At 51.5% G+C, this 16,381-nt stretch overlaps 1 protein-coding gene across 2 annotated transcripts; it reads left to right on the top strand.

Moving 5' to 3' along the window:
* The first annotated feature begins 7,255 nt into the window (after positions 1–7,255).
* On the top strand, positions 7,256–16,067 carry CPA1 (carboxypeptidase A1). 2 transcript variants are annotated; one of them, XM_027101924.1, is made up of 11 exons: positions 7,256–8,313; positions 9,099–9,202; positions 10,084–10,165; positions 10,623–10,856; positions 11,094–11,195; positions 11,723–11,824; positions 12,016–12,126; positions 12,748–12,838; positions 13,346–13,545; positions 14,060–14,144; positions 15,790–16,067. In XM_027101924.1, exons 1-11 carry the CDS (start codon positions 8,275–8,277, stop codon positions 15,975–15,977), a joined length of 1,338 nt encoding a protein of 445 aa, XP_026957725.1. In that variant the 5' UTR covers positions 7,256–8,274; the 3' UTR covers positions 15,978–16,067. The 2 variants fall into 2 exon arrangements, with proteins under 2 accessions (XP_026957725.1, XP_026957726.1); XM_027101925.1 differs by having other exon boundaries at positions 7,256–9,613.
* The last annotated feature ends 314 nt before the right edge of the window (positions 16,068–16,381 follow it).

Genomic DNA, 16,381 nt, shown 5'->3' with positions numbered 1-16,381 from the left:
GTCTAGAGTTTCCAAGCTGAAGTTTTCTGCTATTAACAGAAACCCGAGGTCATGGGCTAAGTTAGATAAATAAAGCGAGTCATACTTTTGCACACTGGAGTCTGTGATTATAACTTTTACGCCCTTTGCACAAATATTTTTATTTCATCCTCAGGGGGAGGATATTACCGGTATTAATAAGCTTATTAATAAGCTCAGATAAGGAGAGCGTGATTTGGAGAAGTTTTAAAGGCCACAAAAGGCCATATAGATTGAAAGTTGAGGGAGATTTGAACTTGGGTTTGTGTAACTCCAAAACCACCATGTCACCATTTATCCAAGCGTGGCCTGTGGCAGAATCTATAGGAAGTCATTTAACATAAAGATGTTTGGGTTCCACCCCCAGGCTGAAACAGAATCTCTGGGGTGGACCCCCAAATCTGCTTTTTTTACCATCTTCCCCAGAAATTCCGAGGTCCCTTAAAGGCTGAGAATCTCTGATCCCTGCTTTCCTGCTTCCCAGAAGGAACACATTCAAGTCTTCTAGGGGGAGTGGGGCTTTGGGCCTCCTACCCTCTGCCATTGTCTATTAGGGCTGAAGGTGACTACAGCAGTGGGAAGCCAGTCATCCTTCCCCAAAATATTCCCAAGGGGCTGCCTTGACCCTAGCCAAATGCAGTGTGGTCTGCAGACCACAGGCATCAGCATGACCTGGAAGCTTTTTGGAAATGCAAATTCTCAGGCCACCCCAGCCCTACTGAATCAGAGTCTCTGAGGATGGGACCCAGGTGATGCTAATGCCTAGTTGGAGAAGTATTGCCTTAGAGGCAGGAGTATGTGGACGCTGATGGGCTTCCCAGTAACAGTGAAAATAATAAACTCTTTTCTGGCACATAGTGTGCAGCAGGCATGGTTTCAAGGATTCAACACATTGCCTCCTCACAGCTCTAAGAGGTAGGACTATTTTTTTTTAAATAAATTTATTTATTTATTTTTAATTTTTGGCTGCGTTGGGTCTTTGTTGCTGTGCGCAGGCTTTCTCTAGCTGCGGTGAGCGGGGGCCACTCTTTGTTATACTGTGCAGGCTTCTCATTGCAGTGGCTTCTCTTGTTGCAGAGCATGGGCTCTAGGTGCACGGGCTTCAGTAGTTGTGGCACGTGGGCTCAGTAGTTGTGGCACGCAGGCTCAGTAGTTGTGGCGCACGGGCTTAGTTGCTCCGCAGCACGTGAGATCTTCCTGCACCAGGGCTCAAACCCGTGTCCCTTCCATTGGCAGGCAGATTCTTAACCACTGCACCACCAGGGAAATCCCGAGGTAGGACTATTACTGTTCTTATTGTCAGATGAGGAAGCTCAGGCTCAGAGAGGACAGTGGCTTTTAAAAGGCACATAGCTACTGAGTGGCAGGCCTGGGACTGGCCTGCAGGTGACCCTGAGTCATGCCCAAAGCCCTTCAGGACCAGGACCAGGAACTTGTTGCACAGATCTCTGTGCAGCCAACAGGCCCACAGAAGTTGGGGCTGAAACTGCTTTCCAGATGGGGGGGTCTTCTTAAAAGGCAATTTTTTCCTTAAAATCCTTCAGTGACTTAAAATAAAACCCGCCCAAGGTGCCACATGGCTGGCCCTGCTATAGGCCCTACAAGGTGGCTGGCCCTCTCTCACCTTGTTTCAACGCCTCATTCGTCAGCCCCAACCTCACCAGCTTTTTCTCAGTTACTTCAGCTCCTTCCCAACTAGGGGCCTTTGTATGTGCTGCTTCTTCTTGTCTGGAATATTGTTTCCTCTTACTCTTCCTTCGTGTGGCCCACTCCGTAAAATTTCCCCTTCAATTTCATTGCTTCACTAGTCCTTCTAGGACCACCCACTGGAAGTAGATCTATTATTTTCTTTTCCTGAGCCTTATTTCTTTCTTTGATAGCAGTGATAATAATTAATTGACTTCTTTATTTGTTATTGTCTCTACTGCTAGTTTGAGAGCCTATGAGGGGAACGACCATGTTTGGGTTATTCACTCTCAGTTCCTGTCAGGCACACAGTAGGTGCTCAATATTCATTGAAAGGGGGTGTTTCTTCTCCTCAGCCTAGTGCAAATTACAACTAGGTTTAGCGTATGTGACAGAAACCCACCTTACTGTGGCTTAACCAGATCAAGGTTTTGTTTCTCTTACAGAATAAGTCGTCTGCGGTGGGCAGTGCAGGGCTAGTTCAGTGACTCCTTGATGCACTGGGGACCCAGACCCCTCTGGCCTGTTCTGTTTTGCCACTTTCCTACTATTTTGACCCCTAGTCTGTTGCCATCATATGACTGAATTCCAGGCAAAAAAAGGGTAAGGGTAAGGGGCAAAAAAATGTGAGCCAGCTGAATTGGCCATCCATGGGCTTAAACTTACATCTTATTGGCTGGGACTGTGTCAGGTGACCACGCCCAGCTGCAAGAGAGGCTGGGAAGTTGCTTTATAGCTGGACACATTACTGACCCCCCCAAAAATTGGAGTTTTGCTGGTAAGGAGGAAGGGGAGGATGGATATTGGGAAGGCAGCCAGCAGCGTCTGTTGCAGCTTCTCTGATGGGAGAGAGGATTTGAAGGGGCCTTTGAATCCATTTCTTTGCTCTAGCTCATCAAGTGACTGACTTTATCATAAAGCCATAGAATTTTCCAGATGAAAGGGTCCTTTGAAAGCTTCTAATCCAACCCTTTGCAGTTATAAAGACTGGGGGCCTCCAGATCATCTAACTTACGCAAGGCCCCACATGAACCTAATGGCTGAGAGAAGCCAGGGATCGTCCTCCTAGGACTGAGGGGTCTCCTCAGCAAGCCCAGGGGGGTGATGGCTGGGGATTTAAGCTTATCAAGTAAAAGCTCAAGACTTAGACATGCAAGTTTTGAAGATATTACAGAATAATCTCTTTTTCATAAAACTTGATTTCCCCCCACCCCCATTTCTTAGGTATATAATGCTAAACAAGAATTTATTTTTCTGCATTCTGCTTGTTTTTCTTTTTTTTTTTTCCTCCCAACAAGCTGTCTTTTTTTCGTATGTTTCTTCATCCTTTTCACCAGTAAAATTTATGAGCATTTATTTAAAAGAAAAAAACATTGGAAAAACTGAAGAGAGAAAGAGCGATTATACATATGGAAAGCTATAAAGAACCACAGTGAATGTGCTGTGGTTATTGCTTTCTTAAGAAAACAAACTAGGCAGGCAGTTTGGAATGTGAAAGAGTCCTGTGTGAGGGCAGGGCAGGCGGCAGAGGCCAAGGGTGATGTACTAATGGCTGGGGTCCTGGGAGTCCCGTGAGGTGCTGTCCATTTCCCCTGTCCTCCTCCATCTCCCCTCTGACCACCCCATACAGGGCCAGAGAGAAAATGAATTTACTGAAAAATAAAATTAAAAAGCTTCTTTAGAAAAATAAGAAGGCCCAGGCAGCCACTTAGTACAAACTGAGGGAAAAACCAGTGAACATAGGGCCTGTCAGTGCTTGACAAACTGGTGAGGACATGTTCCTCTTGTAGGTGATGGTGGGGGGGTGTGTCCTGAAGGACAACTCCAGCCTGTTCGCCTTCAGAGTCTCCTTACCCCAGGATTCGGGACCATCCTTGGGAATGATGATACAAATCTATTCGTTCGGCTTGTCCCTCACTAACTTCTCCCCGGGGTCTGCACTCGGCCTCTTGCTCTCTCCTAACCAGCTTTACCAACTTCTGTGGCTCTCATCCACCCACCCATCAGCCCACCTCTCTCAATTCCCCAAAGCATAGCCAAGACCACAGGGTAACATCTCACAAAATTTTACTTGGGAATACGGAAGGGAAATGCAATGTAGAAAATAAAGCACTTAAATTGGATGCTGGAGATTGCTGTCGTTGGGGTTGGTTCACGTTCCTTCATGAGGTAACCCCTACAGCCTTCATTCTCCTTGACCCTCTGCCTGCTCCCACATTGCCCCCAAGTGTAGCAATGCACCCTCAAGTGCTCCCCAGCTCCTCTCCCAGGCTCAGGCAGAGGCAAACCTCCCCTTCCCCGTTTTTCCTTCTACACATGGGACATTCCTGCTTGGCTCCTCTCTCTTTTGCATCTCTGTTCTGAGATTTGGGCTCTGACTTGACTTTTTTTTTTGCAGTACGTGGGCCTCTCACTGTTGTGGCCTCTGCTGCTGCGGAGCACAGGCTCCGGACACGCGGGCTCAGCGGCCATGGCTCACGGGCCCAGCCGCTCCGCGGCATGTGGGGTCTTCCCGGACCGGGGCATGAACCTGTGTCCCCTGCATCGGCAGGCGGACTCTCAACCACTGCGCCACCAGGGAAGTCCTGACTTGACTTTTCCTAAAGACCCACTGGAGTGCTGCTCCCTCCAGGTGACTCTTCCTCCAAAGAAAGATTCTGCCTCCATTCTGGGGTCAAACACTGCTAGCTACTTTAAAACGACAGTTCCACAGCTTCAAAGCAAACAAATAGGCTCTGCTGGACACTCAGTAACGAAAGCAAAACTCAAGGAGGCTGCTGATGGGCCTCCACCTCCTCGTCTTCCACGTCACCCCCACCTCCACCCCAAAACCCCCTGCTGCAGCTTCAGCAGGATGTGGTCCCTCCCAACCTACACTACCCTGGGAACACTTACCCACTGCAAACCCCAGGGCCCCTGTGGCTCTATTCTGATCTTCCCGCAAACCTGGTGAGCCTCTCTCCACCCTGCCCAGACCTGTCACGATGGCTGAGATTTGTTTGGGGGTAAAAATACAAATGTCCCAGAATCATAGAGTGTCACAACTGGAAGGGACCATGGAGATCATTCTGACCAACTCCCTCCCTTCGTAGATGAGGAAACTGAGGTCCAGGGATGTATAGGGACCTGCCGCAAATCATATGCTGGGTTTGTGGCAGTCTACTTTTACAAGGCATTCCTCTCCCATTTTGCTCTCTTCTGAAGTTAGACAATGTCTGTGTGAGCTGGGTACTTTTTTCTTTCTTTTTCTTTTTTAAAAAAATTCTATTGGAGTATAGTTGATTTACAATGTTGTGTTAGTTTGAGGTGTATAACAAAGTGAATCAGTTATACATATACATATCTCCACTCTTTTTTAGATTCTTTTCCCATATAGGCCATTACAGAGTATTGGGTAGAGTTCCCTGTGTGATACAGTAGGTTCTTATTAGTTATCTGTTTTATAGCTGGGTACTTTTTTCAATCACATGTGACAGAAAACCTACTTGAAAAAGCTGGAGGAAAAAAAAGAGAATAGAATTTGTTGGCTCATCCCTAGAGCTGGGGTAGGGGTGGGGTGGCTAGGTCCACCTGAATCACATGGCCTCGGAGTTGGGAAGGGTGGACCCTCAGGGAAAAAGGAGATGCTGTTATCAGGAGGAGGATACTCGGTGGGGCAAATGAGAGATGTCCTTTACAGCCCACCACTTGGCTGCCTCAAATTCCCATATAGACTTCTTTTCCCACATGCACACTTTACCACGTACAGCCTTAAACACACTTGCCAAAGGGGGATAGCTGAAGTCTCATCCATCTACTTCTTGCAGCCATTCTGACTGCACCCGTTTGTGCTCTCTTCAAAGTTCTCCCTTGCCCACTGTCCCCCTTTGATCTCTAATATGGACATGGGGGACTGCTTCTCCTTATGCCGCTTTAACAACCCATTTTCTAGGTTTTGGTTTGGGGGTCTCTAAGCATTGTCTTAGAGCTTCTGTTGACCATGCCTGGACATTCTCTGGCAACAGGGCTGCCACGGATAGTTGCCCAGTTTGTGCACTGCACAAAGGTATTCTGCTGAGGACAAGGGATGATGTCTGTCCAGAGTGGGAGGGGTGCCTTTCTCCACTTCACATAAAGGCTCCCCTGGGCTAAAATTTATTGTCTTCTGACAATACAAGTACTTTAAAAGCTTAGTAAGTCCACCAGTTAGAATGCTTTTTACAGCAACAACAGAAATCCCAATTAATGAAAAGAAAATGAATATTCTTTCATATTATATAGTCTGAAGGTGGGGCAACAGACTTGACAATATTCGAGAAAGGTACCTCCTTCTCAAGAGTGGGGAAATGTTTTCTAGAAGCTTCCTCACTGGCCTCCCCTCACATCTCATTGACAAAACTGTGTCACGTGCCCACCTCTAAACCAATCACTTCACTTGCAAAAGAGAATGAGATTCCTTGAAGATTGTCTTAGACCAATCTTAGAATTTATCCCTAAGCTGGGAATGGGGTGACTTTCCTGAGGGGTGACACCTGCATTCAATCTGGGTTTGCTCAGCCAGCAGGAAGGAGAAAGGGATGCTGAATGCTTGTCCACGTGGAAACAGCAGGTCTTTCGTCTATTTGCTCTCAGGCACTTACCCAGTGACTTGTCCTTGAATCTAGATGCCGGCCTGGTGGTTTCTTTCTCATGCTAATAGGTCTTGGTGCTCTGCCTGTTCCCCCAGCTTTCAGCCCAATGGCCCTCATCCTTTGCCCTTGCTCTGGACCAATGTCAAACATGCCCATGGGTAGAGAGGCAGAGTTGTGGCCCTCTGCCCCAGGTTCCAGTCTAGCAAATTGGTCTTTACCAAAAGGCAATTTTCAGCTTACTGAGGTGCTTTGGAGGGACCCCAGGAATTAGGCTTAATTTCCATCTGAGACCCACATTCCTCTGCCACTGTGCTTTCAGCTTCCTGCCAGTGCTGGCCTTAATTTCAACTTGCAACATTGAATTAATCTTTTCCAACCTTGCAAGAAAATAGACTATATGACTCTTGGACAACTTAGATTGCTGGCTGGAGGCAGCAAGAGGCCCCTTGGCGAGGCAGTGCCTTCCCCCCACCCCTTTTCCAATGGTCTTGTCTTTTCTGGAAGAAATTCACAAAAGGCCAAGAGTTAGCCAACACACCCTTCAACATGTGTAGTGTGCATGAAACATTAAAAATTATAGGACCACTTTTGATTTAGAAATAGAAAAAGAAATATTGTTTTCATAATGCAAACTAAAGAAAGGCTCTACAAAACTTTCTTTCCTAGTGGGGAACAGATTAGAGCAGCTCGAGGGGCTTCCTTGGTGGCATAGTGGTTAAGAGTCCACCTGCCAATGCAGGAGACACGGGTTCAAGCCCTGGTCTGGGAAGATCCCACATGCCACAGAGCAGCTAGGCCCAGGCGCCACAACTACTGAGCCTGCGCTCTAGAGCCCACGAGTCACAACTACTGAAACCCGTGCGCCTAGAGCCCGTACTCCACAAAGAGAAAAGCCACCGCAGTGAGAAGCCCGCGCACCACAACAAAGAGTAGCCCCTGATCCCCACAACTAGAGAAAACCTGTGCGGAGCAATGAAGACCCAACACAGCCATAAATAAATAAATAAATAAATAAAATTAAAAAAGGAACAGCTCGAGAGCACTGCAGGGCACTAAGAGATGAGGGGGACTGAGGGATGGGTGAGACCTGGTTCCTGGTCTCAGGAAATGTCTAGTCTCATTGGGGAGACAGAAATAACACTCTAGGAACAATTAAGGAGAAATAAATATCAGTTTGTGCTCAAGAACCAAGCAGTGTGATAAACACCACTTCCCTTCCATCCCTGGCAAAATCCAGTCATTAAGACCCAGATCAAGTTTCACATTCTTGGTAAAGTCTTCCCTGGACACTCTTGGATGAGCCCATAGTTCTAAGTCCATACCCCTACTGGTACTTTTCACTTCACATCACAGGAAATGCACTGCTCAGGTCTCCTACAGCAAGGAGAGCAACCCAGTGAGTGTCTTTTATGTTTAATCCTGTCTTGGTGACAGCTTCTTGGAGACCTGTTGGAGAACCAACATGTTGGTTGGTTACTTCTGTCTTTCCCGCTAGACTGTGAGCTCTCTCAGCTCCCTGACAAGTCAGTGGGGAGTATCACCGTGGTATGATGTGGCCACACTTCCCACGGGCTGTTCCCAGCTAGTGACTGAGCACAATGCGGCACTAGTACCAGCATTCCTATAGGACGTAGGGCTCCCTGAACTGCAATGTTGGCTCCAAGATTCAGAACTGCACTGCTGCCTGAGTTCCTCCTGCCCAATCCTCTCCCAGGTGTCAGACCTGCAACGAGGTAAGGCTCTTCTCTCTCCCCTTTATCCTTCATGGATGTGTCTCCCCATGAATCTCTTGCATGCTTAATCCTGTCTTATTGACCCACAGCTTCTTGGAAAGCCTGAGAGGACACAAGTTAGTTGGTTACTTCTGTCTTCTCCATTAGACTGAGTTCTGTGAGATCAGGGACCCACCCGTCTGCTTCGGGCATCATCTCAGGGTGGAGCACAGGACCTGACCCAGAGGATGAATGAGCAAAGAGATGAACATTCAGAGAAGGGGCAGGTAGGTGAGAGAGAAAGAAGCCAGAGGAAGCTTCAGGGAGGTGGTAAGCCTTGCCTGGGGTCTGGAGGGCAGGAAAAGCTGCCAGAGTAGAAAGGAACAGTCTTCATGGAGGCTCAATATCTGTTGAGGATGGATTCAGTGTTTCATCATCTTCCCAGAGCTATGCTCAGGAGAGAGTTGTGGGTAAATGTAATGGGGTCACTCTGCCTTGGCATAGGAAGGTTGGACCATAGGAGGTGGGCTAGGGAGGCAGAGGGAAGAGATGGAAACCGGAAAGGGCCGCCTTCATTGTTGGCAGTGCCCAAGCCTGAGGCCCTGACCCAGAGCAGGGCCCCCAGATGCTGCCGGGGAACCACTGGGGCCCTGGTGGATTAGGGCAGATTTGTGTTAGATGTCTCTGCAATGAGGTCAGCATCCAGAGCCAGAGCAAATTCCCCGTTGTGAATTCCAGTGTCTCCTATACAGTGTGCAGTCCCAACAGGGTTCTGGCCCTGGTTCCCACCACCGCACTTTCTACTCAGAGGACATCTGGTTACAGTTCCCATCAAGGGCAACCCTTGATCCCAGAGCCCTAGAGCAGTGGGGGTGGAGGGAAACTTCTGCTTCTGTGCTGTGGCCTGATTCCCACAAGACCACCGAGACTGGTAAGAGTGGGGCTGGGAAGTTTCCTTCACGGGGTTGTACCCTAAAGGTCAGGCAGCCCTGGACAAAGCCCGTGTGGTGAGAAGCCAGGAAATCTGGGAGCTGGCTGGGATCCCAGAAGGTCCCATCCTGCTCTCTCATAGGAACAAAAGAGCTGGTGCTCCGGGAAATGTGAGAAGAGGACACCTCACATGAGGCTGCAGCTGGTGTGGCCACTCCAGAGTCCTGGCTCCTTCTCCATTGCCGGGTCAGTAAACAGGACCATAGGGTCTGTGGGCTGCAGGGCTCTGGGCAATCAGGGCTCCAGCTGGGAGGCCTCAGCCCTAGCTGACCCTCAGGCCCAGGACGGCCCCTCATGGCCAGGGGTTGAGGCCTGGCTTATCTCTCCAGCTGTCCTGTTCCCTGCCACTTTATCAGGGAGAGTGGGTAGGTGTCAGAGCTTGGAACTCCCACCTCTCCCTCCCCGTGGGATAGAGCCCAGGTGCAAGTGGAAGGACAACTCTTGGGCACAGCCAGGAGACCTCTGTCCTGGGAGAGTTTAAAAGGCCCCAGGACCTTCTCCGCCTCAACTGACCTTCCCAACTGGCTGCAGCATGCAGGGGCTCCTGATTTTGAGCGTGCTGCTGGGGGCTGTCCTTGGCAAAGAGGACTTCGTGGGGTAGGAGCATGGAGAGGAAGGGGTGCTCAGAAGGGAGATAGGGAGGACTTAACCCCCAGCCAGCATCTGGAGGAGAGGGACAGACAGACACATGGGAAGATGGTCAGAGAGGAGCAGACTAGCACATCCTGGAAGGCAGGCTGACTGGGGACCAGGACTGAGAAGGGGTCAGGTCTCTTAGGACAGCCTCTTGAGCCCTGGAGAATATCTGAGCTCTGAGGAGGACTCTTCAGAAGAGGAGGCAGGAGGAGGCCTAGCTAGCTTTAGAGAGAAAGAGTCTAAGCTGGGATAGGGACAGCAGCAGTGTCCAGAAGGTTCCGAGGAGCCCAGGCCTCCCGTCGCTAGGATCCCTCGTGCTTCCCCTGCTCAGCCCAGAGGACCGAGGCCCAGCCGCCCTCCTCCCACTTGGGGAGCACGTATAGCCAGTAGGAGCTGCTCAGGCCCTCAGTCTCCCCTCCCGCTCTGCCCAGGCACCAGGTGCTCCGAATCTCTGCGGCCGATGAAGCCCAGGTACAGATGGTGAAGGAGCTGGAGGACCTGGAGCACCTACAGGTTAGAGGATGTGGGAGCTGCCCTGAGGCCCCAGGGTACGTCTCAGGGCAGATGGGCTCGCCTCAGACCCCCTCCCACCTGGGGCCAAATGGGGCCTGGGCTCTCTCTCCCCAGCCACCCAGGAGGGAGCCATGGGACTGATCCCTGTTAGGAAGTGACTTAAACTTCCCAGTGCTAGAATCTTGCTGCCTTTGAGCATCTGAGCAAAAGAGCCCCCCACACCGCCCCAACTTCTAATTCTTCTCTCTCCCTTGCTGCCTCAAAGCCTCTCCACTCTGCTTCCTGGGCCATTTCCCTGACCAAACTGGACTTTGTCCAGCACCCAGGGATTCCCTGCAGCCTCTTCCCCTAACAGCTGTGCCCCATCCCCAATTATATGGGAAATTCTGGTGCCGACACCCTATCCCGGGCCGGCCCTTTCCCAGCCCGCTGTGACAGTGGCTCTTGTCCTCCCCAGCTGGATTTTTGGAGGGGCCCTGCCCAGCCAGGCTCCCCCATCGACGTCCGAGTGCCCTTCCCCAGCATCCAGGCTGTCAAAGTCTTCCTGGAGGCCCGTGGCCTCAGATACACAATCATGATAGAGGACGTGCAGTCGCTGCTGGACGACGAGCAGGAGCAGATGTTCGCCTCCCGGAGCCGGGCCCGCAGCACTAACACCTTTAACTATGCCACCTACCACACCCTGGAGGAGGTGAGGGACCCCGGGGCCCCGCTCCACAAGCACCAAGCTCTTCGTCAGACTGGCAGAACGCGCCAGGGCCAGCCTGGGTGTGCGTGACATCTGCTCTGTCACCATGTGGCCTCGAGGCTCTGGGTCGTGGCTCCTCCGCATTCAGGGCTCACAGCAGGCTCGCTAACGGAGCTGCTAAGGGAGGCATCCAGGTGCCCGGAAGCCATGAAGGCAGCCTTCCCTCCTCTGCCTCCTCAGATCTATGACTTCATGGACTTGCTGGCGGCCGAGCACCCACAGCTTGTCAGCAAGCTCCAGATCGGCAGCAGCTACGAAGGCCGTCCCATCTACGTGCTGAAGGTAACGGGCACCTGCCAGTGGATGTACGTGAGCACATCTGCAAGACTGGGCCCCCACATCTGTGTGTAGGCACCCATGGGTGAGCCCAGGGTTACAGAGAACACACTGTTATATGGACTCCCTGTGTAGCATAGGTGTGTGCATACCAGTACACACACAATTTTAGGTGACGCAAGTGTTTCCAGTCAAGTGTCACATTGTGGAAAGTATCCCAGTGTCTGGTAGTCCAGATAAAATGTTTTGTTTGTGACCTCCGACAGAGAACTATGTATGGGCATTGGAACATGGAAGGGCCCGAAAGTCTGGCTGAGTCATTATTTGCGCCAAGCTTGAGCTGAGGGCAGGAGGCAAAGCTCTGCAGGATCCCGGTCCAGACCCACTCCCACATCCCACCTGAGTGATGGTCCCACAAACAGAGCCTCAACCTGAGATACCAGAGAGCAGACAGCCTCTGGGTTGGGGTGCACTCCCCTTCAAGGAGGTGAGACAGGGCCCCAGCTGAACTATTTCCTGCTCTTCTCATCCAGTTCAGCACTGGGGGGAACAACCGTCCAGCCATCTGGATTGACACGGGCATCCATTCTCGGGAGTGGGTCACCCAGGCCAGTGGGGTCTGGTTTGCAAAGAAGGTAAGCCTACGGAGGTGAGGGTGCTCTCGCCTGGTAGGGCATCGGTATCCAAGGCCCATAGAAGCCCTGGCCCCTGCTTCCATCCAGAAGCAATGACCACAGAGGGAGGTCGAGGGCAGGCATCCATTGCTCTAGCATGGCAGATTCCTGGCCTGGCGCGCTCTGCCCCTCTGCTCCCCAACCTCCACCAGATCGCACAAGACTATGGCCAGGACCCAGCTTTCACTGCCATTCTGGACAACATGGACATATTCTTGGAGATCGTCACCAACCCTGATGGTTTTGCCTTCACCCACAGCAAGGTACAGGCCTTCTCCTCTTCTTGGGGAAAGCAGGGTGGGCCTCTGTCCTCTGAGCCCCACAAGCTACTCACCCCTAATCTCAACTCCCAGAAGTTGAGAGAGGGACAAACAGACCTGTCCCCCTAGACTAGGGGTTCTTGACCTTGGCATTCTTGACATTTGGGGCAGATAATTCTTCATGTGTTGGGGGCTGTCCTGCGCAAGCAGCTTCCTGACTGACTCAAGCCCCCAGATGAGACAACCAAAAACATCTTCAGATATTGCCAAATGTCCAGGTTGTGGGGGACAGAACTTTCCCCAGTGGAGACACACTGCCCAGACCTTCTTCCCTGGTTCTACTTTATGTCTATGGGACAGCATGCTACCAATCAATTTTGTAAGGGGCTGGGGGGGTGGTTGCCACATGCCTTCCTCTTTCTGCCAGTAGAACCCCCTGGCCAAATGCCATCCATTGTCTCCTCCATTTTCCTTCAGCCAAGAGCCCCCTTTGCAGACCTTCCTCCCTGACAACCAGTTGAAAGTGGCTTCTGATTCCATACTGTGTCCACACCCAGGCTCCGGATTGGGGCTCTGTGTTGATTGTGGCCTCTGTTGGGTGGCTGATCACTTTTCCTTTCTCAGAATCGAATGTGGCGCAAGACTCGATCCCTGACGTCGGGCTCCACCTGCATTGGGGTGGACCCCAACAGGAACTGGGACGCTGGCTTTGGGAGTAAGGCCCAGTGTGGTTTGGGGAGCAGGGATGGGACACCCCAGAATGGCTTCTTACTGTCCTTTGTCCTGTCATCCCCCAACCCTCTCCTGCCCCAGCAGTGGAGGCACATGGGTAATGTTGGCCTCTCCTCCAAGGTGCACAGTGAGGAAGGTGGCCCTCTGAGATCTGCTTGTCCCTTGCCTGTAAAGTGCTTCCCAATGGAACTGAGGTCTGAAACCAATCTATTGGTTGTCTAGCGTAACTTCAGCTCCTTCCCTCTGTGGTCACTTCACTGCAGGAACTGGTGTTGCTTGAGGAGCCCTTCCTACCTCTCTGGGCATGTCCATCAGCTTTGTCCAAGTTTGGCTGGGGAGGGAGGCAGGACCCCCAGCTTATAAAAGGCTTCTGCCCTTTCCTTATCCGGGGTGGGGGTGAGCCCTCCTGCATCTCAACTCATGCAAAGACCAGAAGCCATGGAAGCTACATTGCTTGGGTGTAAGGAATGCCAACTCTCCCCTCCCACAGAGGCCGGATCCAGCAGCAACCCATGCTCGGAAACTTACCGTGGCAAGTTTGCCAATTCCGAAGTGGAGGTCAAGTCCATCGTGGACTTTGTGAAAGAACACGGGAACATCAAGGCCTTCATCTCCATCCACAGCTACTCCCAGCTCCTCTTGTATCCCTTTGGCTACAAAAGAGAATCACCTGCAGACAAGGATGAGCTGGTACGTGCTGATCCCTGCTTGCCCTCTCATCCCAAAGGCAGCTTTGGGTGGGCCTGGGTTTATCCATCAAACCTGCTTAAGGCACAAGGCCCTACACTGTGCCTAGCACCCCTTTCTCCCATGGACCCCTGATGGCTTGAGAAGACCAGCAGGGCAGACTAGCCTTTCTGTCTGGAAAGCTGAGGCACAGAGTGGTTGAGTCACTTCTGTCACATGACAGAGGAAGGGGTAGGGGTGGACTTTGAGCTTGTACCACAAGTTTAAACCTGGAGCTGCAGGGTGACCAAAGGGCAGTGAAGTAGCAGCCAGACATCCCACAAGGTCACATCCTGCTGAGTTCCCGGGCCTGACCCTGCAGGACCCAACAGGTTCCATGCTCTCTGCTGGGGGCCGGCTTCTGCAGGGTATGTGCTCCTGGGTCATCCTGCCAGCCCCCAGGGTACCCTGGCCCTGTGGTTCTGGGGGTCTGGCACTGCTGGCCATGACAAGCAGTCTTGCTTGGCGTTTTCTCCAGGATCAGGTGGCTAAGTCTGCTGTTGAGGCCCTGACCTCTCTGTATGGGACCAAGTTCAAGTATGGCAGCATCATCACAACAATTTGTAAGTAGGTGCATTGTCTCTGTGGGTGGTCTGGGAGGAAGCTCAGCTGGCTTTCCCTGCTGGAGGAAGTGTCCCTCCTGGAGGAGGTAGCCAAGGGTTCCCCAACCTGGGAGCATGGGTGAGGAGAACAGCCCTGGCCACGCCTGACTACTGCTGGCTTGGTGGGCAGCGGGGCCCTTTCCTCATGTGAACTCTGCCTTCCTCGATACCTTCAGACAAACCCTTCAGTTCCTCTGAGAACTCTTATCTTGGGGTTAAGTTCAGCTTCATGCATGGAGCGGGTAGAGAGTTCTGCTGGCCTTTGTATTGTAGATCCCTAAGAAATTCAACTTAAAAAATACTCTTCTTCCAATGCTCTTCAGTTAGAGAATATATCCTATCTTTTCCCAGCTTACTTATCCATGCACTGCCCCTGAGAGGAGGACTGCTACATCAACATGGAATTAAGTCAACAAATGTTTATTGAACACCTATGATACACCAGGCCTTGTTTTGTGTGCTTGGGATACAGTTGGGAATAAAAATAAGCCAAGATCAGGAAACCTCCATTCTAGCCAGCCATGACAATAAACGTGAATAAGGAAATGATACCATGTGTTAGGTGATAAGTGCTGGGAGAAAAAGAACTACTAGGACAGGGTGAGGGGACTCAGGAGTACTGGGGGTGGAAGCAGGGCAGGTGGACTGAAGCATAGGCCTCATTGAGAGAGTGAAATTTGGGCAAGTATTGAAGGAAAGGAGGGATGGAGCTAAGAGGCTATTTGAGGAAGAGCCTTCCAGGCAGAGGAATCTTCTAGAACAAAGGCCTTCCCGTGTGCCCTGACCTGGCGTGTATGGGAACGGCAGGAAGAGCACAGAGACCCAGTGGCTGCAGCAGAGACAGGTGGCGGGGATGGCAGCAGGGGTTGAGGTTGCGGTGTTCAGATCCCATTGAGCCCTGAAGAGACACAGCAAGCTTGTGGCTGACAGGAGGTGAGAGTACTGAAGAAGCAGGGCGCAGGGACACACCTCAGACTTCCTGCCCCAAGTGCCCAGTTCTGGGGGTGAGTGAGTCACAGTCTCACCTGGGGCTGGCCTTACTTTTGGACTCCAGGCCTTCTTTGGAAACTGTTTTAACCCTGAGTCAAAAGGTTTTTGCTTTGTTCAATATTGTGGAGTTAAATTCTGATATGCAGCCACCTCCCTCTCCCGTGCCCGATTCTGCAGCTGCTTTGATACCTACTGCAAATCTGTCTGCAAAAGACAGACGAGGGGCTTTTGCTTTGACTCTGACCCTTGCACTTTCCCCCTGCAGACCAGCATCCGGGGGACAGTCCTGGTTACCCAAGTGGGCAACTCTGGTATATGTGGGGGCTTGACCCAAGTGGCTGTTAGATGGAGGTGGCTTTCAAAATCGTGGGAGCTTCCTTGCATGACCCAGTGAGAGGAGAACCATCGCTGGTCTGCCTCTCTGGGCCTCTTGGACTAAGACCCTTCAGGGGAGCTTCTTGGGAGGAAGCCAGGCTACTTGGTCAACAGTAGGAACTTAGCAGATGCTGACTCCAGTCAACACTGCACGAGGCTCTGGGCTTTGGACCATTAGCCCAGCCCATGCAAATGTTTTCAAGCGAGTGACCTTTGTTCTGCCGGTCTGCTCCTGCCCCAGACCAAGCCAGTGGAGGCACCATTGACTGGACCTATGACCAGGGCATCAAGTACTCCTTCACCTTCGAGCTCCGGGACACCGGGCGCTATGGCTTCCTGCTGCCGGCCTCCCAGATCATCCCCACGGCCCAGGAGACATGGCTGGCACTTCTGACCATCATGGAGCACACGCTGAATCACCCCTACTGACCCGGCCCTTCAGCGCTGTCTTCCTCCTCCTCTCCGTCCCCACCCAGGCAGCCAAATAAAGTTTGAGTGTACATGGACCAGAATGGGGCTCATGTGTGGGAATGCATGTGGCATGTCTGCCTTTTCAAGCTGTGGCAGAAGTGATTTAGTTCCCGCAGGTCTCACTGGAAACGTGTGGGTAGTTGGACTAGATGACCCTTAAACTCCCCTGCATTCCAAGGTCCTGTGAAGTTGTATCCAAGTGGCATCTGTTTTAATTAGACCACCCTGAGCTCAGCTCGTCAGTGGGGTGATTTGTTCATACCTTAGGAGCAAGCAGCAGCCACAGCTGCTAACCAAATGCCCGGCACCCCGCAGTGGTGAGGAATTCAGCTTGTACAATAGTGTAGCTGGTTGGATCCATT

The sequence above is a fragment of the Aethalodelphis obliquidens genome, unplaced genomic scaffold (genome assembly GCF_003676395.1).
Source record: "Aethalodelphis obliquidens isolate GAN/ISIS:26980383/991018 unplaced genomic scaffold, ASM367639v1 scaffold5, whole genome shotgun sequence".
NCBI lineage: Eukaryota > Metazoa > Chordata > Mammalia > Artiodactyla > Delphinidae > Aethalodelphis > Aethalodelphis obliquidens.
The sequence above is the reverse complement of the archived record's forward strand: the minus strand, read 5'-3'. Positions and strand labels throughout refer to the sequence as shown.

Excerpts from the sequence above, each read along its gene's own strand:
- CPA1 (XM_027101924.1), top strand. The coding sequence starts at position 8,275 with ATGAATGAGCAAAGAGATGAACATTCAGAGAAGGGGCAG. Across the intron at positions 10,166-10,622 it reads AGGACCTGGAGCACCTACAG|CTGGATTTTTGGAGGGGCCC; the intron begins GTTAGAGGATGT and ends TGTCCTCCCCAG. Across the intron at positions 14,145-15,789 it reads CAGCATCATCACAACAATTT|ACCAAGCCAGTGGAGGCACC; the intron begins GTAAGTAGGTGC and ends CTCCTGCCCCAG.